General features: G+C 40.0%; 1 protein-coding gene across 34 annotated transcripts in view; it reads right to left on the bottom strand.

The window, feature by feature from the left end:
• Window positions 1-959: 959 nt before the first annotated feature.
• Window positions 960-27,502, bottom strand: part of LOC104610268 (putative cyclic nucleotide-gated ion channel 5) — a 132,663-nt gene continuing 106,120 nt past the window's right edge. For 32 of the 34 annotated variants that reach the window (XM_088890605.1, XM_088890622.1, XM_088890714.1 and 29 more), the window contains 2 exons: window positions 3,709-3,945; window positions 960-1,979 (listed from right to left, as the gene is read on the bottom strand). In XM_088890605.1, coding sequence (XP_088746731.1) covers window positions 1,239-1,979; window positions 3,709-3,945 — 978 coding nt within the window. In that variant the 3' untranslated portion in view covers window positions 960-1,238. The remainder of the gene's footprint in view (window positions 1,980-3,708; window positions 3,946-27,502) is intronic. The other 2 variants (XM_088890724.1, XM_088890726.1) reach the window with 1 other exon arrangement.

Raw genomic sequence — 27,502 nt, 5'->3', positions numbered from 1 at the left:
ACCCGTTCGGTTCGAACGGATGACCTGTTTTGACAACAAAAAGTTACAAGCAAAAAATTACAGAACAATTCTGGCCACCGACTTTCGAGTCGACGGTTCAATCATCTGGTTCGAACGGACAACCCATTTTGACAACAAAAATTACAGGCAAAAAATTGAGTGTGAGGTCCATTGAGCAGTATCATACATGTTATGTTATTCGAGCGTGTGACTTATATGACCCGAAAATGGAATCGTTCTGACCACCTGTTTTTTGGTTGACAATTCGATCGTTCAGTTCGAACAGACAACCCGTTCTAACAACAAAAATAAAAAAAAAAGCCAAAAACCATTGAATGGGTCAAGGGGTTGACAGTTTAACCACTCGGGTCAATGGGTCGTTGACCGATTCAATGATTTTTGTCTAGGGATCGGGATTGGGATAAAACAGAACTGGTTGCCTGGACGGTTCACAATTAAAAAATTGAGTGTATGAGGTCCATTGAGCAATACCATATGTGTTATGTCATTCGAGCGTGTGACTCAACCTGAAAACAGAACCGTTCTGGCCACTGGTTTTCGGGTCAACGGTTCGACTATCCAGATCGAACGAATGGCCTGTTTTGACAATAAAAATAAAAAAATAAAAAAATGACTAAAAACCATTAAATGGATCAACGGTTTGACTGTCCGAGTCAATGAATCATTGACCTATTCAACGATTTTTTATTAGAGACCGAGCTTAAGATAAACGGAACCAATTGCCTGGATGATTCCCAATTAAAAAAATAAGAAAAACGGCTAAAAACTATTGAATAAATTAACGGATCGATAATTTGACTGCTCGAGTCAATGAATCATTAACCGATTCAACGGTTTTTGGCCAGTCAACGGATCGACGGTTCCATTGGCCCCTCCGAAAACTATTTAAACAGTACATATTTTGTGGAACTTCTACATTACAAACCTACACAAAGGTCTTCAAATTTATCTTTGTTACTAATAACATTTTATAAGAAAAAATGACATTTGTTGTCAAATTAGGTATATTATCTTTGTTATTAATAACATTTTACAAGAAAAAAAAATGAAATTTATTGTCCACATTTGCTATACACATGTTGTACAAGTAAGGAGAAAAAAGAAATGTCATATACAAGTGTCCTTTAAAAATCCATAACTGTTGAAGTCTGATGCGGTGTTGGACACTTCATCCATTGAGTTTGAGTAGAGTCCATGCAATATTCGTCAACATTTCATTATGCATAATCAACAGTGAAGTCAGGTTCAGGAGGCTTCTGAAGCTTCAATTCCTTAATGCTCTTTGAATTCCGTAACTTTTGGACTCCTCGAAGAGCGTTTGCTGCAAACCGGGATGCCAAAATGGTTGCACCAAGACGGGTTGAACCAGCACCTGTACTCTCACTAGCCACCTCATCCCCCTCATCCTCCTCCTCCTCCTCCTCCTCCTCATCCCAGTCATCCCCCTCATCAAACTCTTCTTCGTCTTTACGTCGAAGCTCTGCAAGTTTCCTCTTGGTATACCGACGCCATGCTGCTTGGATAAAGGAGGCAGCCCATGTCCTCCATTGCTGTGAGTAGAAACGGAAAGTGTGCTGAACCTGTCTGCTGTGAAGGCGCCTAAATTGACTGGCAACAAATTTCAACTCCTCTGCTATCAAGGCAAAAGCCTCAACCTCTGACAAAGCTTTGACTGTGCGGGTAGATGATGGGAGATTTGAAGCAGCCTTGGGATCCAGTGCCCAGGTCAGGAGCTCCTCCCCACAAAAATCCCCTTCTTTAAGTAGACTACGATTAAAAAATCCACTCCTCCCACCATCAGTAGTCACACTCTCCAGCCGACCCCGTATGATGAAGAGCATCTCATCCACAGGATCACCTTCCCTGACAATGTAAGTTCTCTCAGTGTACAAGCTTGGTTTCAACCTCTCACAAATGGCATCTAGTAATCGCTCATCCATATTTGCAAACAGAGGAACCTGGCAAACAGCAATAAGAGTAACTCTAAGGTCAGGACAAATAAATTTAGAGTTTAGAAAGCCAAAGAGTTGAATGTTAGGAAACTCATAATTGAAGGGGGACTCGGAGGTGGTGATAGGGTGGCTGATTAAAGATAACTGCGATTTATGGAATTACATAAATTCAGGTGGCTGGTGCGGGAGATGGAAATCAGGATGCGTTGGGTTAAGAGATCAGCTAACTCTTTGGCGGATGGATTAGCTAAAGAAGGGATAGAAAGGGAAGCAATGTTTTGGACTAAGCTGTAACTTAATTGTTTCTTTTGTTTCCTTGTGTCTCTCTTTGGAGGGTTTAAGTTATACTCGGAAGATAAGAATTTTTGTCTTCCCTGCTGTAAATAGTTTGATATTTCAATGAATTGAATGAATCTGTTATTGATAAAAAAAAATAAATGTCTGGGTAGTAGAGGCAAGAGACTTCCACACTGAAGTTTGCAGACATTTGCCACCACCACCACAACCAAATAAACATAAAATCAGATGTAAAGTTCCATTTATCCTTTCAGGTGATCAGATGGAAAAGAAACACCCTATAATGGATATTTCTGCTTTGTCCCAAACAATTTCTTGGTATAGTACATGCCCTTATTTATTTGCACTAATCACGGGCGAATTGATTACACATATTCAGGAGGTCCCGTGGTGCTTGTTGTTTGTTGACATAGTATTAATAGTGCTGAAGTTAACAAGGATCATGGACAAATACCTTAGAAACAAGAAATTTTAATGTAAATAGGAGTAGAGTAGAATATATGCAATGCAAATTTAATAATAATATCAATAGGAGTGCAAATCAAGGTACACTTAGGATTGGAGACCAAAATATAATATGATCTCTTGCTTTACTTTGATTCAATACTCCATGACAAGGGAGAGATTGAGGAGGATGCCACTCATAGAACTAGAGCAAGATGGGCAAAATTGAGGGGTGCATTCAGATTCTTATGTGATAGGTGAATATCACTTAGGCTAAAAGGGAAGTTTTATAAAACAATTGAAAGACTAATAATGCTGTAAGGAGTAGAATGTTGGCCAATCAAAAGACATGTCCAAAAAATTGAGTGTGACAAAAATATGAATGTTGAGATGGATGAGTGGGAAAACTAGGAAGGATAGAATCAGGAATGAACTTATTTGTAGTAACTAGGTGTAGCTCCAATAGGTGATAAGATGAGGGAAACTAGACTAAGATGGTTTAATCATGTATAGACCTTCCCTCCTAGAATCTATCACTGTAAAGTAATGATAAATTAAGATGTAGCAAGTATATCATAAAGACTTTCTTGATACCTAACTTATTATTGGTTACTAGTAGGTATGTTTTAACCATAATTTTGTCAGATTGCCATTATATGCTTGTTCTGGCAATCCAAGGTCTTGGGAGTGGACTGGATGAGAACTTAACCTCTGGGAGTTATAGGTTGAAATGTACACTTTAGGAGTCAAGAAAGATCATTACCAATGGTGGCCCCAACTATCTAGGATCTTGGGAAGGATGCACTGCATATAGACCTCTCAGAGTCAAACCCATGTTAGTTGCAGTTGTCAGTCTAAGATTTTACCATTGCTCCAAGCAATGACCCCCTTTAACTTTGTTATATAGAACCTATAAATTTCACAATTGCCTTTTTACTTGGACCACCCCCCCTCCCCCGACAAAGGGAGATAGAAAATGAAATAAGAAACTTACTCTTCTAACCAAAGCCAAACAAAGATGCCGCTTGATATCTCTCCTAAGGTCCTTTGGTAGGGTCTGAACCAAGCTCTCTTCATCCACCCCTCGTGTTTCCAACCACTTGTACTGATCGTACCGTCTAACTCGCTCACGGAGCTCTTGTGGCAGCAACCTATGATGCATCCACTGCTCTGAATCACGCCTTTTGACTCTCATCTCCTCAAGCCGAATTGTAAGAGATTGGAGATAGGTCTGTACAACATCACAGCTACCAAATTACCAAGATGAATATTTTCAAGCAACAACTGCACATAACATGCTAACATTTACTCTATAAGGTGCTGACTGCTCACTGCTGAGTGATAACATGTGCTGCAAATGGAAGATGACTTGCAAATATTTGGTCCAGTTGATAATGGCTGAAGGGTCTGAACTGAATGACTTGTTGTTTTCTCTTTTAGTGAATAAAATAATTAACTAATAAAATATTAGAGGGTATGGTGATTAACTTAACTTCAGCTTCAGCCATTAAAAAGCTCACCAGCCTCCTAAAAACTTATTCACTAAAAGACAAAGCAATAAGCCATTCAGTTCAGCCATTTCAGCTGGTTATCAAACAGCCCCTTATATTCCATAGTTTAGTCAAAATTTTATAAGTATTTTCACACTAATGCTAAAAATTTTCATTCACTTATCTCTCTCTTGTTATGCCATAGATGAAAATCATTTTCTGAATGCATTTTCTTTATTTTCTTGATCACTAGTTCAATGTAAGTATAATATTAAAAATCTCCAAAGGAAAAGATAATCTATAGTTAGAAAAGAACTAATAAATCTTCTCAAATGAATTGTTGGTTGATCACTATTCTACATGTAAAATTTGACAGTGCAAACCTTTGACCCAGAACAAGAATCTAGGAATGGCAAAACATTAGCAAATCTTCACTGATAGAAATGATTATCTGCCTAAATTATTGAACAAAACAACTGCTTCAGACTTAAATGGGCTACTGAATTAAATAGAGACCTTAAACAACTCTTGCATGCTAAAAATAAAGAACCTCTGCCCTCCGGGAGGACATTTTCAAATCTCTCACCTCTCCTCGTAGAACAGATCTCCAATGCCATAATTCTCACGGAAAGGAACCATTAGGGTCTGTTTGTTTACTGAGAAAGGGATGAGAAAAGGGAATATTCCCGAATGATTCTCCCTTTCTCGTGTTTGTTTGTTGGTAAATAGTATTTTGGGATGAGAAACAAGAGGGACGCGGGATCCCAAAATGAAGTGAGCGGGACCGCACCAAAACAGTGCAACCCCGGTGGGAAAAGAAAAAGCTAAGAAAATTTCTCGGTGGGAAAAGAAAAGAAAAAGCAAGAAGTCGACAGTCTCCTCTCCCTTCGAAGTAGCAATCCAACGGCCATATCTCCGGTAGCTTCTCCGGCCATCTCTCTGAAAGGTAACACAAGATCCATGTATCTCTCTCTCTAGCGGTCCTGTTCTACCCTTTTTTGTTGTTTTTCGGTCCATGGTTCTTTCTTCCCCAACCCCATGTTTTTCCCCTCAACGGCTGGAAGCTCAGCCATTTTCTTCATTGTCTCCGGCAAAGGTTTTGCCGAAATAAAATCACACTCTCCACGAGCATGCATCCATGTCCAGATCTAACATTTTAACCCCATTTGCGTAGATCACTGAAACTTCGAATCCAGTAGGTTTTCTTTATGTCGTTACTCACTCTTTTTCTCTCTCATTTTTTGTAAGAAGTGAAGTGCTGAAGAATGAAATTGGTTTTTTTTTTTTGAGTTTCAGCCTTGAGGAGAGATTTACGAAGAATCCAAGTTTCTCCCTCTCATCCGGTTTAGGATACAGAAGGAGCCAATTTTCCTCCTAGGCGAAGAAGCTTCCACTTCCGCTCCAGCTCTGGACAATGCTATTTTTGTTTGAAGTAAGAAAACTGTTGGAAACGTGGGGTTACTGGTGCAGACCTATATTTGGTAGTTGTGTAAAAATAGACTTGTATATATTCCTAGGATTGTGGAAGGATTGATTTAGAAAGTTTTCTTTCTATTTCCTTCTTTATATTCTTGTACTTTCTATTTTCTTTTCTTTCTATTTTTCTACTTTCTATTTTCTTTTCTTTCTATTTTTTTTTCTTCTTTCTATTTATTGCAGCAACTTACTGTATAAATATGCCGATTGGCAATAGAATGAAATACATCAGTATTCTGCCATTCCAAAACATGGTATCAGAGCTCTAGGTTTTACTTTTTAAGTCAATTTTAAATTTTGCATTATATTTCATCACTAATAAAATAACTCTTGTTTATAAAACCATGAATTATTATTATACAAATGTCCTTCAAGCTTATGTTTATTCTAGTCATAAAATTTCAGCATTTTTCATCAAAACTTATGTAACAAAGTCATCTAATTGAAGCATGGCATACTAGTGGATTTGTTACCTTTCAACTTAAAGTATGGTTTAAACTTCTTATTTTTAGTTTATATCAATGTTTTCATCTTGTGGTTGAATCGAACAATCAAATTGATTGGCTTGTCATCCAAACAAATATTTTAATATGCAATCCAAACCACTTTGTTGCACAAAAAACAAAAACAATTAACTTGATCAACAATTAGACTAGCGGAGGGGCCCTGCGAAGGACTATCGACCCATTGACTCGTTGATCCTGTTCTTGGCCAAAAACTGTTAAATCGGACAATGATTCATTGACCTAAGTGGTTGAATTGTTGATTCATTGACATGTTCAATAGTTTTTGGCCGTTTTTTTTTTTTTAATTGGGAACCATCTAGGTAACTGATCCCAATCATAAACTTGGAGAAGCCAGCGAGAATGCAAGTGTAGACAAGGAGATGTTCCAAAGACAGGTTGGAAAACTCATTTATCTTGCACATACACGGCCAGATATTGCATACGCTGTAAGTGTAATAAGTCAATTTATGCATAATCCTAAAGAAGTTCATCTGCAGGCTGCTCATCGAATTCTGCACTATTTGAAAGCCAGTCCAGGAAAAGGAATTTTATTCAGAAGAAATGGGGGACTGGCTCTTGAAGCATATACAAATGCCGATTATGCGCGACCTCCATTAGATAGATGGTCCACTTCCGGTTACTGTACCTTTTTGGGAGGAAACTTAGTCACTTGGAGGAGTAAGAAGCAAAATGTAGTGGCTCGGTCAAGTGCAGAGGCAGAATTCAGGGCTATGGCACAAGGAGTGTGTGAATTATTCTAGTTGAAGATAATTTTAGAAGACCTGAAGGTTCCACGAGAAGAGCCTATGAAACTATATTGTGATAACAAGTCAGCCATCAATATTGCTCACAATCCTGTTCAACATGACAGGACGAAGCACATCGAAATTGACCGACACTTTATAAAAGAGAAACTGGACAGCAGGTTGATTTGCACTCCCTATGTGTCTACAAAAGGACAACTGGCCGATGTACTTACTAAAGGGCTCAATAGTACAGACTTTCGAGGAATTATAGCCAAGTTGGGAATGGAGGATTTTTATTCACCAGCTTGAGGGGGAGTGTTGGAAAACGTGGGGTTACTGGTGCAGATCTATATTTGGTAGTTGTGTAAAAATAGAATTGTATATATTCCTAGGATTGTGGAAGGATTGATTTAGAAAGTTTTCTTTCTATTTCTTTCTTTCTATTCTTGTACTTTCTATTTTCTTTTCTTTCTATTTTTCTACTTTCTATTTTCTTTTCTTTCTAGTTTTTTTCTTCTTTCTATTTATTGCAGCAGCTTACTGTATAAATATGCCGATTGGCAATAGAATGAAATACATCAGTATTCTACCATTCCAAAACAAAAACTTTGATGATTGAAGTTTTTCTCTTTTCAATTTTCTTTCGCAAAACAAAATTCATAAATCCATTTGAATGTTTTGATAACATGAACTGCATTTGTTTTGTCTTGAATAAAGTGTTCATGAGTCATGATTAATCATCTTATTCTGGGAAGCATCATGAGTCATGATGCTCAGTCCTTTAATTGTTTCTTTGACTTTATCTTGGCGGTTGTTGATGGACTTATGTCCCCTTGTTCTGATCATCGGCATCCAAATGTAAATATTTGGATGATTAATATTTTCCGATCTGAAGCAGCTTGTATTCAGAGACTTGCACCAGTAGCTTTTGTACAGAATTATAGTGATTTATCTTGGTACAGTGGTCTCTATGATTGACTATGAACCCAAATGTAAATCATTCTCTCCATGATCTTTACATGTTTTCTGTTTACATGATACAAGAATTTGATTAATGCAAATCAAACCGATGCGTACTGCACAAATTTTTTTTGGTGTTTTTTCTTTTAATTTTTCCAGGAGTAGACCTTTGGGTGGATTTGTTAAGCTCAATTTTTCTAGAAACAGAAGTTGTTTCTCTTCAGTTTGGTTGGGAGCTTGGTCTTTCTTCTGAGTATGTTGAGGGGGATAATAAGGTCATACAGGTTGTACCTAGGTGTGCCAATAAGCCTGCTGACTTCTTAGCTAAGTACCTAGGTGTGCCAATAAGGCCTAGACAAAAAGTCCTTTCCTGCAAACAAAGATAGGGAAGTTTTGGAAAGCTGGTATATGCAGGGGTTAAGTAAGAAAGCAGACCAGCGTAAAACATGATTCCTTTGGCAGTTTGTTGGACCCTCTTGGTTAAAAGGAACAGTCACATCTTTGAACATAGTGCATCTCAGAGGATATGTTGGCAAGGAAATTGGTGAGAAGGCTGTAGTCATGGTTGTCTATTCATAAAAGTTTCAGAGGGTCGAGAATTTTCCTCTTGTAAAGTGCTTTCTGTAAACAGGAATGCATACTGCCATATAGATCCTATTGTACATTCCCAATATTTGGTGCCTTAGTATACAGGGGTCTTTGTAACTGTGTCTTCTGGTTAATACAATTCAATATTTTACACTTACAACAAAAAAAAGGTACAAAAGGGGATCCAACTGTAGTGGAAGTAATGATTTGCTGATTGGATTTGCTAATTTGGTCATTTAGAAAAGTCATTAAATGAAAAAGAAATTTGGTTGGGTCTCCAAAATGGCCAAATGTTTTTTAACTTACTTCCCCTTGTTCATGTGGTCAATTTTATCAGAAAATCCCTGCTTTCAAAATAAGCATTTTCAGTGGACTAGGATACAAGATTTGTGTGGACTAGGAAAGTGAACGCGTATCCCTTATCTGATGGATGAATTTGTCTATAACCCTTCAATGTAGTAGAGGCAGTAAAGTTGTATAAAAAAGGAATAATTAATCTGATTAGACTAACTTTCTCCATCTTTATCTAGTTATCATCAAATGGAAGTTATTTCTTTTTTCTCTATAAGGGTAGAAAAATGTTCAAGGTTGGATGATATGGTTTTTGGTGTTTTCTAATGAAGTTCAATGAAAATAAATGGACTCATTATAATAAGAGTAGATATATGATTTCCTTCTTATGTAGTTAGTATCTACACTTATACAGTGAATGTCACATTTTTGAAATATGAGACTTGAAACATTTATTTTACATTCGACTGAGAGACCACCTGATTTTTATATATGGGAATGAGCATTTCTTATGTCATTAACTCATTATTTTGCAAACAAAAACAAAAACAGTTTCTTGGACCCTGGAAACATTTATTTTACAGTTTCTTATGTCATTAACTCATTATCTTGCAAACAAACAAACAAACTCATTATCTTGCAAACATTTATTTTACAGTTTGTTGGACACTGCAAACAAAAACAGGGCAGTTTGTTGGACCCTGCAAACAAAAACAGCCCCCGCCCAAAATGAAACAAAAACAATTCACCCACTAATAAGGGAATGAAACAAACAGTGCCACAAAAGTTTACAAGGTAATAAAGAAAACTAATTGCATTTGGTTAATTTGGAAGAGTATGCCGATTTCAGATTTCAGTGGTCGGTCAGGTTGGCAAGCCCGGGAACATATCCCGGTCCATATCCCTGAAGACCACTCAATCTGTGGTGGTGTGCATAGACTGTTGTATATTTTGATTTCTAAACCCAAATCAGATTTTTGTTTAGGGAAAAGGAAATAATTGAAAGCTAAATTACTGTAGCCGAAGTAGCAGAAAAGAGAAGAAGAAGAAGAAGAGATGCTGGAATGTCGAACTGCCCTACTCAGTCGACAGTACTATTATTTATATTATGGTGTAGTACAATGATACAGGAAGTTACTAGAATGCCCCTGATTAGTGATGGGACACCCAGACAACTTAAAACATTAAACAGGATTAGGCCCATAAGGCCCAGTACAGGACAACTTAAACTTAAGTATAGGCTAATAAGAACTCTTATCAGCCGAATACTCATACATACAAAGACTTCAATCCAACACTCCCCCTCAAGCTAAGCATGGATATCAATCATGTTTAGCTTGCCAAGCATGTCCGTAAACTTTGCTGCTGCCAGTCCTTTAGTCAGTACATCCGCAATTTGCATCTCAGATGGAGTATAAGGCACACAGAGTTCACCCGAGACAATTCTTTCTCTAACAAAGTGCCAATCAATCTCAATATGTTTTGTCCTGTCATGCTGCACGGGATTGTTGGCAATCTTGATGGCAGCTTTATTGTCACAATACAGTCTGAGAGGACCTTCAGCCTTAATGCCAAGTTCATTAAGAAGAGTTCTGAGCCATAAGAGTTCAGCAACCCCGTGGGCCATAGCTCGATACTTTGCTTCTGCACTTGATCTAGCCACTACATTCTGCTTCTTACTGCGCCACGTGACCAGGTTTCCTCCCACAAATGTACAGTAACCCGAGGTTGACTTCCTGTCTCCAACAGACCCAACCCAATCTGCACCAGTGTAGGCTTCAATTTCAATTCTATTGTTTTTCCTGAAGAGAATTCCCTTCCCTGGGCAAGTCTTCAAGTACCTGAGAATCCTTTCAACTGCTTTCATATGAGGAATCTTTGGAGAGTGCATAAATTGACTGACAACATGCACAACATAAGCAATATCTGGCCGAGTGAGGGATAAGTATATCAGCTTCCCTACCAATTTTTGGTATCTCTCTTTATCACAGCAGTCCTCCCCTACTGATTCCTGCAGGCCATGGTTTTGTTCCATTGGAGTATCTGCTGGCTTGCACCCCATCATGCCTGTTTCCTCTAGGAGGTCAAGAACATACTTCCGCTGACATATGTAGATTCCCTCTCTTGACCTGGCAACTTCAATCCCAAGAAAATATCTCAAATGACCCAAGTCTTTGATCTCAAATTCAGAAGCTAGAAACTCCTTCAGTCTTTTTATCTCTTCCAAGTCATTCCCGGTAATTACCATATCATCCACATAAACAATGAGTGCAGTAAGTTTGCTATCCTGTCTCCTTATGACTGCACCACTCTGAGTGTACCCCACTTTCTTCATGGCCCCACAGAGCCTCTCAAACCATGCACGGGGAGATTGCTTCAACCCATATAATGCTTTCCTCAGTTTGTACACCTTTCTACTAAAGTCATAGCCTGGTGGAGGTTCCATAAATACCTCTTCATGAAGGTCACCATTTAAGAAGGCATTCTTCACATCCAGCTGATGAAATTCCCATGAAAAATTTGCTGCTAGTGACAATAGAACCCGAATTGTGTTGAGCTTTGCTACCGGGGCAAAGGTTTCTTTGTAGTCAATCCCTTCTTTCTGAGTAAACCCCTTTGCCACAAGTCTGGCCTTGTACCTTTCAATGGACCCGTCCTCCCTGTGCTTTATAGTAAACACCCACTTGCACCCAACAGTGGTCTTCCCCTCTGGCAGATCCACTAATTCCCAAGTTCTTGCTTTCATTAGGGCTTTCATCTCTTCATTCATAGCTTCTTTCCACCTTGGATCAGACACAGCCTCTGAGTACCTAGAAGGAACACGCACAGAGGAAAGAGCAAACACAAAGAAGTGATAGGTAGGAGATAAATGTGAGTAAGAAACAAAATTAGCAATGGGGTGCTGGGTGGTGCAAGAGCGGATAGGCTTACGGAGAGCAATAGGAAGATCCAAATCAAAAGTATGAGAGTTGAAATTACCTTGGATTGTAGAGACAGATTGATCCGAGTCCAACTGGTTGCTGTCATGAGGTTGAGGACCCCTTTTTCTTCTGTTGTAAGTATCTCTTTTTGTTGCCTACTGGAGCCTTCAAGAACATCTGCAGCATCAGGAGAGGTAACCGGCACAGTGGGAGCCTCACTGGGTTGACCTGGAATGTCACAACAAGGAGTAGGAGGAGAGGATGGAAGACCCGAGACAGATAGGGGAACAAAAAAGGAGGGAGAATGAGAATCCTCTTCCATCCCACTAGTCTCCCCCTGAAGAGGATTCTGAGAAGACTGAAAATAGGGTTGAGACTCAAAGAACACCACATCTCTGGTGATATACTTTCTCTTGGAGACAGGGTCATAACACTTGTAACCCTTTTGTGTAGGAGAGTACCCCAAGAATATTCCCTTTGTAGCCTTAGGATCTAGCTTAGTCTTGTAACCCTTTTGTGTAGGAGAGTACCCCAAGAATATTCCCTTTGTAGCCTTAGGATCCAGCTTAGTCTTCTTTGGATCCTTCACATGTATGAAACATATACAACCAAAGACCCGAGGAGGAAGGGGAAAGTCTGGAAGAGTGGGGCACAGAACAGAGAAAGGGGTTTTCATACCCAACACCTTAGATGGCATCCGGTTTATCAGATATGATGCAGAAAGTACAGCTTGAGACTAGTATTGCTTGGGGACTTTGTGTTGGAGTAGTAAGGCTCGAGCTGTCTCCAATAGATGTCTATTCTTGCGCTCAACAACCCCATTCTGCTGAGGAGTATAAGCACAGGATGACTAATGTAGTATGCCAGCATCTTCCAGGAATAAGTTCAAGGATTTTTCAAAGTATTCAGCAGCATTGTCTGACCTGAATTGCTTAATCTTCTTATTAAATTGTGTTTCAATCATCTTGCAAAATGCCATGGTTATCCGTGATACTTCATCCCGTCCTTTTAACAGGTAGATCCATGTACAACGAGAGTAGTGGTCAATAAAACTGATAAAGTACCGGAAGCCATCAAAGGAAACAATGGGTGAAGGGTCCCAAACATCAGAATGAACCAAATCAAAAGGAGCACAAATTTCATTGCTGGAAATTGGATACATAGTTCTACATTGTTTTGACATTTGACATACTTCACAGGTTAGACTCTGACTTGTAATGCCCTTAAACAATTCGGGAAACAACATTTCTAATGAGGAGAAAGACACATGACCTAGCCTAGCATGCCAAAGATGCAGTTTAGCTATTGACTCCACACTTTCTGGATTCCTAGCAGCAGATGCTTGTAAGGCTGAGCCGATGTCTGCATCAAGGTAGTAGAGGCCTCCATACTTATGACCGCACCTAATCGTTCTCCTTGTCAATCTGTCCTGGAAGACACAATGAGTAGGAAAAAAGGTTATACTATAGTTCAAATTTTTGGTAAGTTTTGAAACAGACAAGAGATTTGAGGTAAGACTGGGAACATGTAAAACTGATTTAAGAGAGAGGTCCTTGCTTAGGTCAACAATTCCCTTTCCAGAGATAGTGGAGAAAGACCCGTCAGCAACTCTCATCTTATCCTGACCAGACAACAAATGATATGAAGAGAATAGGGAAGACATATGTGTCATATGGTCAGTAGCACCGGAATCAATAACCCAAGAAGTAGAGTCAATAGAGCCAGTGGCACTGAAGGCAGAGGCTGTACCTGATCTAGTAAGAGATGTAGAAGCAAAAGAATTATTTCTTAGACGGGTTAATGCCCTACTAAGGATCTCAACCTCACTAGCAGTGAAGCCCAATGTACCAGTTCCAGAGGAATCAGCAACCTGTCCCATAGGAGAAGAAGACACTGTTGGTGTATTTTGTGAGTTGTCATCATTGTTGCTGGTGACAAAATTCCCACTTGCCGCAGGCCTGTTATCTCTAGAAGAAACATCTCTGGGTATTGAAGACATCTTGACTGCAGCCACTGTGTAGGTGACACTGATTGAGACTAGCCGAAGCAGTTCTGAAGGTTCTGAACCAGTTCTGGAGCAGATCTGATTGGCTGAAATGATCACAGCAGGTTCTGACAGCACTCGACACAGTTTCAGACTTGCCGAGACTGTCACAGTTCTGAAATAGTTCAGTTACAACAGCAAGCAAGGAGTTCTGGGCTGGTAACCGACCTGAAGCTAAGGGTTCTCAACTATTGTGCTATGCAAACTCCACTTGAACTTTGAGTACTGCAACTGTAAAGAGAGTGCCCTTCCTTGCGGCCAATACTAGGACTGTTGACATCAGTCCTCAACTAGGGTTCACAGTGCTGAACAATCTGGAGCTGGCAGTTCCCTAGGTAATCTCACAGCAGTGGTGAGGGGTTTCGGACTGATAACCACCCTGAACTTGGAGCTGTTTGCCACATTGCTATGATGGTAGAAGTGTTCACAGTGCTGGTAGAACACTAGATAGACTTCACTTGGGCTGAACCAAAAACTGCAACAGTTCGGGTACAGTAGTGAGTGAACAGTTCGAGGCTGCAATAGTAGCAAGTGAACAGTGGCTCTGTAGAAGAAGCTAAGTCTGTGCGAGTCTTGCTGGAGCACCGAAGCTGCAACTGTAGAAGTAGCTAAGGTCCTTTCGGCTAGTGCTAGGACTGCTGAAATCAGTCCTCAACTAGGTCTGTCCTACACAGACCTCTCTTAGTAGCCAAATAGCTACTATTTGCTGGAAATAACCTAGTAGGACATCTACTTTTGGGTCTTACTTCCCTTGAGTCCTACAACCAGGAGAAACCCTAGGTTCGAACTTGCTTTACTCTCTTACACCCCTAGGTCTTCACTACAGCAACCCAGAAAAGGAAGAGAGAAGATGAAAAGACAGCAAGAGAAGAGAGTGTGTGCTGGCTGAAACCAGGAAGAAGCTAATGCTCTGATACCATGAAAGCTAAATTACTGTAGCCGAAGTAGTAGAAAAGAGAAGAAGAAGAAGAAGAGATGCTGGAATGTCGAACTGCCCTGCTCAGTCGACAGTACTATTATTTATATTATGGTGTAGTACAATGATACAGGAAGTTACTAGAATACCCCTGATTAGTGATGGGACACCCAGACAACTTAAAACATTAAACAGGATTAGGCCCATTAACAAAGGCCCAGTACAGGACAACTTAAACTTAAGTATAGGCTAATAAGAACTCTTATCAGCCGAATACTCATACATACAAAGACTTCAATCCAACAATAATAACTTGGTTTGACCAAAGAAAGGAAATATTAACCCGACCGGACCGATGCCTAACTAGTTACAAATTCATGTGTGCAACAGTGATGACCCAATAAGGAAGAATAAAGCTTGAAGCTAAGAAAAGCAAAGAGCATAAAAATATTTGGGAAAATGGTTTGGAGGGCCGAGTCCTACGAGTAACTCAGATGAATTACCAAGTCCAACTCCAACTGTCAGCAGTCATTCATTCAAGACTATTCCAATTGGACAAGAGCCCACCACCAGTTGACCCACTGAGTTAAAACAGTGCCACATGAATGGCAGATAATTGAACCCCACCCCACTTCTTGTTGTACACGCAAATGTAGGTAGGGATCCTTAGTTCTTTACTTTCATATAATCTTTCTTAGGTTGAAAGCAATCAATCTGCTTAAAAAATGCAATTATTGTTTTTTATTCAGTAATGAAGGAAAGAAGGGAAAAAAAAAGTAAAGAAGAAGGGGAAAGGACATGACTCAATGAGATCCAGCCAGGGAAAGGGAAGAGAATAATAGAACCATATCTCTGATTGAACATTCTAAGGTTTAGGCTCTAAGAATCCACACAATAAATGGTTCATTGTTTGTTGTTTTTATCAAGAAAGGGACCATACAATATAATGGAGTGGCCAAACCCATTACCCTTCAATCACTGCCTCGACAACAACAATCATATTAGTAAATTTTGAATGACTATGAAGGACATCCCTGGTATTTTTGATAACTGAATTCTAGCGCATTTGTGGAATTCATTGATTATCAGTTCTTAATGAGATTAGCTATCAAAAATTCTGAAATGAGACTCTCATTCTTTATCATGTATATGAGTACGTATGCATCATTATGATGATTTAGCTATCAAAAAAGAAAATAAGTGTAATGTGTGCTTTCATGTAGCTTTGATTAGTAATAGTGAAGGAAGTAAACTTATTCATGGTTAATGGTTGCTCTTTTTTTTTTTTTTTCATTGACTACTGTAGAGAAGATGGGCCGAATGGCCCATAGACTGTCATTTCATGTTATGTTATGTTTCTCTCTGTTGTGGGCCTTATTCTGGGCCCATACTCTGTAATGTTCTGTTTTTGTATTTTCCTGCCCACTCAAGGGCCTTTCTGTAATTTGTCAAAGATTAACTTATTAATAAGATGTTTAGAGTGTTAGAGAGAGGTTATGTTCGAACCTCTTACTCTCTAACACTCATTGCCGCCAGCTCTCTCTTCTCTTCCTCTCTTGTTTGTTTATTTTCTGGTTTGCATCTAATCTCAAACAGTTCCATACATCAAGTGGGCTGTTTTTCAACTTGGTATCAGAGCGGGCCATTGCTTGGCGTGTCCCTCATGTGGTTCTAGTTCAGCCAACTACATGAGGAGGTTCTAGGGCTGAAAGTTTACAGTCATCTGCCTGGTTCTTGGAGGTCATTGGAGGGTGCCCAAGTTTCTATACACTTGGAGAAGGGTTCGGTGACCAGGAAGAATCAGAGAGCAAGTTGTTTGGCTTGATTTGAAATCAGAGAAAAAGAATTTCGAAGTTATCTCAGAGAACAAGTGTTCGGCCTGGTTTATAGTTCAATCCAGAGACTCTCTTGTTGTAAGTCTTTTCTCAGTCCTTTGCTGGGTCATTTTTTGTTGTTTGGGAGGACTGTTAAAGCATTCAAAGCCCACCTCCATTCGGCCCACTGTTGCTGGACTGATTCTACTCAGAAATTTCTGGGTTGTTTTGGAAGTGCTATTTGGCTGATTATTGGACTGTCAAGCTGCTGAAACTGATCTAAAACTAAGTGGTACTAGTCTCATCTTCATCCCAGCCTCTTCTTGGACCTATACTGAACACTTTGAAGTGGTTTCTTCTAGTTAACACTAGGCTGTTAACTACTGCACACTGAGTGTTCGACAAAAGGTCTCTTAAGGACTGTGGTCTTTTTTCTTCTCTTTGGGACAACAGCTGTTGGGAACCTGAAATACCTTGTGATTGGAGGTTTGCTGGATGTCCTTTGAAGGCTGAAACAGTAAAGAAAGAACTACCACCGAACTGGACTGTCACAGTTATCAAGATTGAACTGATTCTGTGAGCTAGTTGTTGCCTATTCAGCTCAAACTAAACTCATCAAGACCCCAGTACCTTGGGAAACCTATTGAAAATCCTAATTGGAGCCTGTACATGATGGATTTCTCAAGCCTTGAAAACAAGAATGCTGCTGAATATGGACAGATTTTGGGAACCCCAACCGATTCTATGCTGGCTGTAACTACAGTTAAGCTTGATGGGACCAACTACTTGGCTTGGTCACAATCAGTGAAAATCCTGTTAGACAGTTTTGTATGCCCTTAGCTTCAATCATTTTGATGTACTTTTGTTATTTAGTGGAAATAAATAAAGTGCATGTTTGATTCATGTTGTTTGGTTTAATTCTGTGTAAAACCCTAAAACTGGACATTTGTAGAGACTCATGTTAGTTTTAAATGTTCACAGCCGCTGGATAAGTCTGGGGAGATTTATCCTGCCAAGGCTGATACTGGTGTGCCACCAAGTGTTGGGATGGCCTGTCTCAGCCATCAGGGTAAGACCCGAGGCACATACAGCATGGGATTACTTGAATCCTTGAACCGGACCAGATTTCCAGTCTTGCCCTGGACCTTGGAGATAGATGGGCAAAACTGGAAAGTTACACCTGACCCCTAGACTCGATTATGACACTTCACTAGGTGTTGGATCAGGCTGCCTTTGATATGCCAATCAGTGAGATCCTTAGTGGGGATCAAAACCTGGGTATGTTGGGGCAGTTTGAGAATTCATCTGAGTGGGTGGTCATAGTGACAGAATCAGCCACTTTGTCGGACAAAGGGTAATGATCGGGAATGCACTCTCTCTGATGGAAACCAAACTGCCGGCAGTTGATTTCAATCGTTGGAATTTTGTTTTTGCAAAATTAATATATTTACATATATATGTACGGCTTCAAAATGTTTGCAAATGGTTTTAATTCCCGGGATCCATGTGAGAGGAGAGTGCGGCACTGTTCCTTGCAGCCGAGGGAGAGGTCCTCTCTTGTCGGGCAGTGCTTGATCATTAAGGGCTGAGAGGTTAAGTGTAAGACCATTTAGGATAATACCTGATGGGCTAATCTTGCACCTGCCCACAGTCCCTGGGTTTTTATAAGATGGCTTGGCCCAGGGACCACTTAATGTAAGTGTTGGGCCCATAGGGTTCATACGATGGACTCAAGGGGTTCATTGAGATTTTCAGTGAATTTGGCTGGGCCTTGTATTAAAGGCTGGGCCGAACCCATGTGGCTGGTGTGTAGATCAATGCTTGGGTCCCACGCCATACAAAGAAGCCCAACTGGGCAGCAGATTGGAAACTAATTAAACACTGAATACTTAATGGGCCAAAAGCCCATTTCGAAGTGGGCTGATATGATCACCCATCAATGGGGCGAATTTGAGATTGCAGTTAGCAAAAAGGATTGGGCTCTTAGCCTTATCCACTCTTAGAGACCAAATTCAAATCAGATTTGAATCTGGTAACCTCCTGATAAGATCAGGAGTAAGCTAACTCTATCTGGGAAAGGGATTAAGATTATCCCCTATCCAAATACTGATTTGGATTGGGATAACTCCTAATTAGGAGATTTCTTAATCAAGAAGAAAAGAGAGGAGATTTTCGAATGAACCAAGAGAGAGAAATAAGATTTCGATCCAAGAGGTTCTGGTAAGCAAGAAAGGTTCCTGCGAATTGAGATTAGATCTCATTCTCTCCAGAAAAGAAAACAGTTCAGCCTTTTCGTTTCTGGAAATCTCCTCCTGCCGCCGCCATCTGCATTGTTGCAAGATTTGATCTTTGCAGAAAAGAAAGTCAAGAAACCAGTTCTTGACATCAGTCTTGCAAGAAAGACTGAAAGAATTCAGTGTTTAGTACATCCAGGGGATTCTTGTGAAGGATCCAGTGTGTAGGACGCACCCTGCTGGTTCTGTTCCATCCACAGCTGTGTCATCTTCAGCAGGGACAGATCTTGGAGCATTCTTTGGGCGTGAACACCAACTTTGGGAGATACTGCTTCTCCGGATCAGGTATAATCCTCCCATTTATCTTTTGGTACAGATCTGGTTTGATTAGGGTTCAAGTAGATCCTTGAATATTGTATTCTAAATTCAGGGAATATGATTCCCAGTTGGGAGAAGGTAGGAAATTTTTGAAATTCGCCCCACCCATTCCGCAACCTTTATGGCGTCCATTAGATGGATCCTACCATTCTTTCAAATCCATATTTGTAGCAAAGGAAAATGGGGTTTTATTTCTAGGAGCAAGAAAGCTCCTCCAGAGGATGATCCATCTTATGAGAGATGGGTGCAAGAAAACTACACAGTGATTGGGTGGCTTGTGAACTCAATGCAGCCACAGATTAGTCAGCATTATCTGTGGATGAACTCGGCTAAAGAAATCTGGAATAGTGTTGCAAAAACTTACTCCCAGAAGTTGAATGTTGCCAGAGCTTACAAACTGAGAAGTGATGTGAAGAATCTAAGACAGGGGGAGAAGTCACTTGCAGCATACTTCTCAGCCCTAAAATCTATATGGCAAGAGATTGATTTGATAGAGGCTGTGACATGGGGATACCCCTAAGGATGCTGAAACATACAGGAAATTGGTTGAAAGGAATAGGGTCTTTGAGTTCTTGACAGGGCTGAATTCAAAATATGACATTACAAAGCAAAACCTCTTGTCCGAGGAAGATGTTTCATTGTTTCAAGCATATGCTTTGGTCAGTAGTGAAGAAAGTAGGAGGCAAGTGCAGGTTCAAGGAGTCAGTACCAATGATCATTTTGCAAATATGGGAATTAAACCCAAAGGGGTTACAGGAGCTCCCAGTGGCATAGGAAAGAAGGAGGTGGTGTGTGAATATTTCAAGAAGCCGAAACACACTAAGGACAAGTGCTGGAAATTGCATCCCAGTCTTGTCCCTATCCGATTCCAGAAGAAGAATGATAGTAGAAAGACAGGAAGTGCACATGCAGCCACAAGTACAGATACAGAGGTTGAGTCTGCTAGTGCACAATTGGCAGCCATGAAAGCTGAATATGGGAAGTTTGGAAAGATGATCAGCCAGCTTGAAGGTGTAACTTCATCATCCAACCCTTCTGGAAATCCAGCCACCACCGCATTTGCTCACTCAGGTATAAGGGCTTCTGCTAACCATGCATCCACCTCAGGTAATCCCAAGACCCCTTGGATCATTGACTCAGGTGCTTCTGATCACATGACCAACCTTTCCACTTTGTTTGTGTCATATGATTTGCTTCCTGGTCGTGACAAAATCACCTTAGTTGATGGTTCTCTTGCCCCTATTTCTGGCAAGGGAACTGTCAAGCCTACAGACTCTTTACTCTTATCTTCCACTCTTCATGTACCTAAGTTAAATACCAACTTGTTATCTGTAAGTAGCTTGACCAAGTCATTGAATTGTTGTGTAACCTTTTTCCCTTCTCACTGTGTGTTTCAGGACCTGAAGTCTCGGAAGGTGATTGGGAGTGGCCATGAAGTGAATGGAATATATTTGCTCGACACCCCTGGCCAATGCTTTGATCATCCCAAGAATGTTGCTTTTGGTTCTACTTCTTCATAGTCTGCTAGTCAAATTATGTTGAGTCATTGTTAGTTGGGTCATTTACCTTTTTCTGCTTTAAGTCATTTGCTTCCCAAATTGTTTAAGGGAGTTAGTGTGTCCAGTCTCAATTGTGAGTCATGTCAGTTGTCAAAGCATTGTAGAAAAAATTACCCTGTGAGCAATAAAAGATCTTCTTTTCCTTTTCATATTGTACACTTTGATGTGTGGGGGCCTTACCACTTATCCTCTATGGGGGGTTACAGATACTTTATCCTGTTTATTGATGACTTTTCTAAATTCACTTGGATATACTTAATGAAATCCCGAGATGAAGTCCCGAGACTTGTGAGGCAATTTCATGAGTTTGTTTTAACTCAATTTGATACCAAAATTAAGGTTTTCAGATCTGACAATGCAAAAGAGTATTTTGAGAAGAGTTTATCCTTGTATCTCTCTGACATGGGGGTTATTCACCAAAGCTCCTTTGTTAGAACCCCTGAACAAAATGGAGTTGCTGAGAGGAAAAATAGACATATTGTTAAAGTTGCAAGGAGCCTTTTATTTGCCTCACATGTTCCCACAAGATTTTGGGGTGATGCTGTACTTACTACTACCTATCTCATAAACCGTATGCCATCCAGGGTTTTAGGGTTTAAATCCCCCTTCAGTCTTCTTCATCCAGACAAGGATCTCTTCCCAATTCCTCTTCGTGTGTTTGGCTGTACCTGTTATGTTCACATTCCAAGTGTGCAGAGACACAAGTTTGAACCAAAAGCCCACAAATGCATCTTCCTTGGTTACTCCCCCACACAAAAGGGTTATTGTTGTTTTGATCCAAAGACTAGCACCCGACATGTCTCTATGGATGTTACCTTTGATGAACTTTCTCATTTTTATGGTTCCTCTCAGGAAGGACATTGTCAATAGGGGGAGAGTCTGTCACAAGTTTTTGCTCTTCTCCTTCCTGTCCCAGTTGAGTCTCTTGACAAATCTATATCCTCACCAAATGAATCAAAGGAGGATCAGCCACTTCATTCCTCTTGTCCTAGTGCTCCTATTTCTTTACCTCCTCGTCCTACCCATAATCCCAAAGTGTATCAAAGGCAGAGATCTAGGAATGAGCAAGTGGTTTCCCTTATAATAGATGAGGCTCATACACTCCCAATCACAGATGAGATAACAGGTACTGCTTCAGCTCCTTTGGAATCATCCTTCCCAGATCTTGATGTCCCCATTGCTGTTAGGAAAGGAAAGTGGAAGTGTACTGCACACTGCATTTCCAAACACCTTTCTTATGACCTACTTTCCCCCTCATATTGTGCCTACCTCTCTTCAGTTGCTTCTAACCCCATTCCTAGGTCTGTATCAGAAGCTCTTGGGATTCCAGAATGGAGAGATGCCATGCAGACTGAAATGGATGCTCTACATGAAAATGGTACTTGGGAGGTGGTGGATTTGCCTGAAGGGAAGGATCCAGTTGGATGCAAGTGGGTTTTTACCATTAAATACAGGGCAGATGGGACTATTGAGAGGTACAAGGCCAGACTTGTTGCAAAAGGCTACACACAGACATATGGGATTGACTATCTGGAGACTTTTGCCCCTGTTGCTAAGATGACATCTGTGATGGTTCTTTTATCTCTGGCAGTTCACTTTGATTGGCCTCTCTATCAGTTAGATGTAAAGAATGCATTTCTGAATGGTGACTTACATGAGGAGGTCTACATGTGTCTTCCTCCAGGAATGTATGGGAAAGATATGCAAGGAAAGGTATGTAAACTGAAGAAATCTCTTTATGGCCTGGTTTGAGAGATTTAGAGTTGCACTTGTTAAATTCGGCTATTTGGAGACTTTAGAGCTACTCTTTTTGTGAAGAAAAGTGGATCTCTAGCAGTGTATCTCATTGTGTATGTTGATGACATTATAGTGACTGGTGATGATGCCTCAGGCATTCTGGCCCTTAAGTCTTTCCTCCGTACAGAATTTGAGATTAAGGATCTGGGGGAGTTGAGATACTTCCTTGGCATAGAAGTTGCCAGATCCAGGGATGGGATTCTTATTTCCCAGAGGAAATATGTCCTTGATTTGTTGTCTGAAACTGGAAAATTGGGTGCAAGAGCAACTGCAACTCCTATTGATATGAGTCACAAACTTTCAGCTTCGGATAGAACTTTGTTGGAAGACAAAGGGTCTTTCAGAGACTTCTTGGGAAGCTTTTGTACCTGTGCATGACTAGGCCAGATATTGCGTATGCTGTCAGTTGCATTAGCCAGTTCATGCATGCTCCTAGAGATACCCATATGGCAGTAGCAGAACGAATTTTGTGCTATCTGAAAGGCTCTCCAAGAAAAGGAATTCTACTTGCCAAACATGGTCATCTGAAACTTGAAGCCTATACTGATGCTGATTGGGCTGGAAATATTGATGATAGAAGATCTACTTCAGGGTATTGCAGTCTGGTGGCTGGTAATGTTGTCTCTTGGATGAGTAAGAAACAAATAGTTGTGGCTCGATCCTCCGCAGAAGCAGAATATAGAGCCATGGCACATGGAGTCTCGGAATTGTTGTGGCTAAGGTCCTTAATGGAAGAACTTGGGATTGATCATGACAAACCCATGATGTTGTACTGTGATAATCAGGCTGCCATCAACATTGCTCACAACCCGGTACAACATGATAGAACCAAACATATTGAGGTTGATAGACACTTTATTCGTGAAAGAGTCTCCTCCGGTGAAGTGTGTCTTCCATTCATTACTTCTGAAGGACAATTGGCAGATTTCCTCACCAAGGGCATTTCCAAGGCAAGGCTTCAACATGACACTGGCAAGCTGGGCATGATTAACATCTATGCTCAGCTTGAGGGGGAGTGTAGAGAAGATGGGCCGAATGGCCCATAGACTGTCATTTCATGTTATGTTATGTTTCTCTCTGTTGTGGGCCTTATTCTGGGCCCATACTCTGTAATGTTCTGTTTTTGTATTTTCCTGCCCACTCAAGGGCCTCTCTATAATTTGTCAAAGATTAACTTATTAATAAGATGTTTAGAGTGTTAGAGAGAGGTTATGTTCGAACCTCTTACTCTCTAACACTCATTGCCGCCAGCTCTCTCTTCTCTTCCTCTCTTGTTTGTTTATTTTCTGGTTTGCATCTAATCTCAAACAGTTCCATACATCAAGTGGGCTGTTTTTCAACTGCTACTTTTCCAGCATGTAATTTATATAGGCATTCTAGAATGAATTCCCCAATTTATTTATTTATTTGTTTATTTATTTCCTATAAATAGATGGAGCAAAATTTGCTTTATGCAATTGTTAGGGCTGCAACTGCTACGGTTGCAGTTACATTTTCAATGTTGCAAGAATATGTGGATTATATTGATAGGGAACCATCCGTGAACCGAGATTTTGAACGAAGGGATTTATTGGATAGATTATATGGACAAAAAAAAAATAGATTGTTATAACCAATTGAGAATGGGGAAAGCAGCCTTTGCAAGGCTATGCAAGATTATTTGTGAGACAGGAAGACTAGATAATACAATGAGGTGCACGGTAGAAGAACAAGTGGCACGCTTCCTACACATACTGGCACACAACGTTAGGAATAGAACAATGGGCTTTCATTTCAATCGGTTTGGTGAGACTGTGAGCCATCATTTCAACAACGTATTGAATGCTTTGTTGAGCTTGGAGGATAGGTACTTGATTCAACCAACAACTCTCACAAGAGACATTTTTATTTAATAGGTAAGTATGTACGTGTTTTCTAACTTTTTATATTTTAAATAGGTAAATATTATCTTGTAGATGCAGGATTTTCATTAAAGACTGGGTTCATTACCCCATTTCTAAAGGAATGGGGTGCACATCAACCTAAGAACCCAAAAGAACTGTTCAACCTTCGACACTCATCACTTAGAAATGCCGTGTTGAACGGATCTTTGGGGTATTGAAGAAACGCTTTCCAATCTTGGTATCTCAACAACATTACCCTTTTAAATCACAGGTGAAGATTGTGTCTGCATGCTGCATCTTACACAACCATGTCATTGGTGTGGATCCGTATGATTTCATCATGCGTCAGTATGATTGAGAAGCAATTGATACTGAGGATGATGCAGGAATTGATGATTTAAATGATGATAGAGCAGAAAATACACAAACCTCCCAACTATCTCAACGAGCTAGTAGAAATGAACAATCAAGGGAAGGAATTCGTCTCAGAGAAGACATAACTACCCAAATGTGGGCTGATTATGTCTTGTATCGATCTAGGGCTTGACATTAATTTCTTCCTGTTGTTTAACTCTTTCTTTCTAATATAACTTTTGTTGTATAACTTTTTTTCTGTGTGCACTCACTTCTTTAACTAATTATGATGCTTGACTTTATTAATTGCCAATTGCTATTTTTACAAAAATACCTTGTATTAATTGGTGTTATGGATATATATTGTTGATTTGCATTATGCATTTGATTGGCATGAAACAGAAATGGACTCTTCTAGCTCTCAGCCTGAAAACAAGAATGGAAAAACAAATATGAGTTGGACATAGGACATGGATAATTTACTCATTGACACACTTGCTGAGGCGAACAACTCAGAAAATTGTGTTTTTTAAGTGGTGTTTCCCCTAGCCAAAGGTCTTCCAAAAACTGGATTTTGTTCCCTTTTCCCACATCAAGGTGGATAAAGTTAAGGAAGGTTGGGTATATACCTCATGAATGACTTTCCAAGGAGAAGCTGATGTTGCACAAGAGGCCCAATTTTCATCCCAGCCGTTTTATGCCATCCCATGAATGCTTTCAGTTACCTTGTGCCATAGCCTCTCTCTTTCAAATGGGAATCTCCACAACCATTTACCTAGTAGGACAATTATTTCTAAGAGTCAAATTCCCTAAACCAAGGCCCCCTAATTCCTTGGTTTACAGACCTGTTCCCATTTAACTAGATGGATCATTTTTTCCTCCCCCGTGTCTCACAAGAAATCCCTCATGTACTTCTCAAGTTTCCCTGCAATTCTAGTTGGGATACAAAATGTGAATTGGAAGTAACAGGGGAGATTTTCCTAAGTTGCTCTGATTAGAGTTATTCTACCTCCCAAAGATATAATTCCTTTTCCACAATGCTAGACTTTTTGCAAATCTCTCCACCACCAGCTTCCAAAACCCATATGACCTGGGGTTACCTCCAAGTGGTAGGCCTAGATAATCTAAAGGCTAATCCCTGACCTCATACCCTAGAAGCTCAGCAAATTGTAGAAGTTCCCTTTCTTGCAGATTGATTCCAGTTATCCCACTTTGCAAATTGTCCCGTCCAGAGTATAATTATTTTTCGTGATCCCAAATGTCTTTAGTCATGTCCAGGAACATAAGATTAATACTTACATGATTCTCCATACTATTCCATAGTGATGTCATGATTTGGGCATTTTCTTGTAACACTTATTGTACCCTTCAGATCCACTCTTAGGCTGGTCCTCCTTAATATACTTTAATTTTCCTCTCCTAATCAATGAAACTTTCACCGGCTTCGTCTAGGGTACATAAATGGTACCATTAAGCTTGACTGCTTTATTGTAGTCAATTGGGAATTCAAAAAATTTATGCTGTAACCACAGCAGATTTAGGTCCACTAAAAGCTACTCAAGAAAGCTCTTTACTCATAAAAAACAAAGCTAGAATCTACTGTACCCAATTTTCAGCACTGAAAAACCCAAAAAAAAAAACACCTACCTGAATTGCTGGCACAGCCTCATAACCACACAATCAGGCTGCTGCTACACCACATCAAACCACTTGATCATCACAGCTGATAGAGAACTGAGATGATCAGTCTGAACATTGAAACAGAGCCCTCTTTGGTATTTATCAAAAAAAAAGAAAAAAACAGACCCCTCTTCAGGCTGCTGATATAGGGAGTCTAGGAAACCACCAAAAAACTGTTAATAACTGAAACCTAGGCATGTACGCCTCCTACACCCAAAAACAATCATTTCTGTTTGATCTGAAGTTTTCTTTAATGTATAGAGAAAGTTCTCTCAAGTCTCAATGAAAAGGTCTCTTGTGGTAAATGTCTGAACCGGAATGTCCTTATTAAAGAAAGGGAAAAGACAAAATTATGCCACCCAAGATATAATCAAATACACTTCTCAACACTCCACCTCAAGCTGATGTATACATATCATTAAGGGCCTGGCTAGCTAGAAATAAAATCAAATTGAGGGTAGTGCAGAGCCTTGGTTCACAAATCTACCAATTGATCATTAATCTTGACAAATGGTGTGTCTACTACTCCTCAAGTGTTGGCGCCAAACAATCAACCGGAAAGTGAAACTATAACCATTTCCAAGGAAGATTACAATCGTTTGATAGCTTCTGCTGTATCATCTCATGCTTCCGTTGCTACTTTTGCTTAGACATCAGGTATTGGTTCGACTTGCTTCCTTTCCACCTCATCTGCATGGATCATTGACTCCAGAGTAACTGATCACATGAAATGTACTTCAACCTGCCTCCTCTTCTTGATCCTCCTTCATCTTGTGTTTTGCTCTGTTGCCACAAGGACCAGCAGAATTCAAGAGCCGTGGAGCTTGAAGCTATGCTGCTAACATCATCAGACTCTCCAAAGGTAGATCCTCCTCAGCCGGGTACTCTTGTCCCTATTGATATGCCTGACCTTCTTAATATTGATCCACTTGCTATTGATGATCTTGATATTCCTATTGATAAGAGAAACGGTGTTAGATCTTGTACTATTAATCGTCCTATCTCCCATTTTGTGTTTTATGATTGTATTTCACCTTCATATCGTGTTTTTCTTTCCTCCATTGACAACATTTCTGTTCTTAAGAATGTGGCAGAAGCTTTATTGATACCTGAATGGACAAATGCAATGAAGGAAGAAATTAATACCTTGC

The sequence above is a fragment of the Nelumbo nucifera genome, chromosome 1, assembly GCF_055504915.1.
Source record: "Nelumbo nucifera cultivar China Antique chromosome 1, China Antique-T2T, whole genome shotgun sequence".
Lineage (NCBI taxonomy): Eukaryota > Viridiplantae > Streptophyta > Magnoliopsida > Proteales > Nelumbonaceae > Nelumbo > Nelumbo nucifera.
Note: the sequence above shows the minus strand (reverse complement) of the source record. Positions and strands in the feature narration are given on the sequence as shown.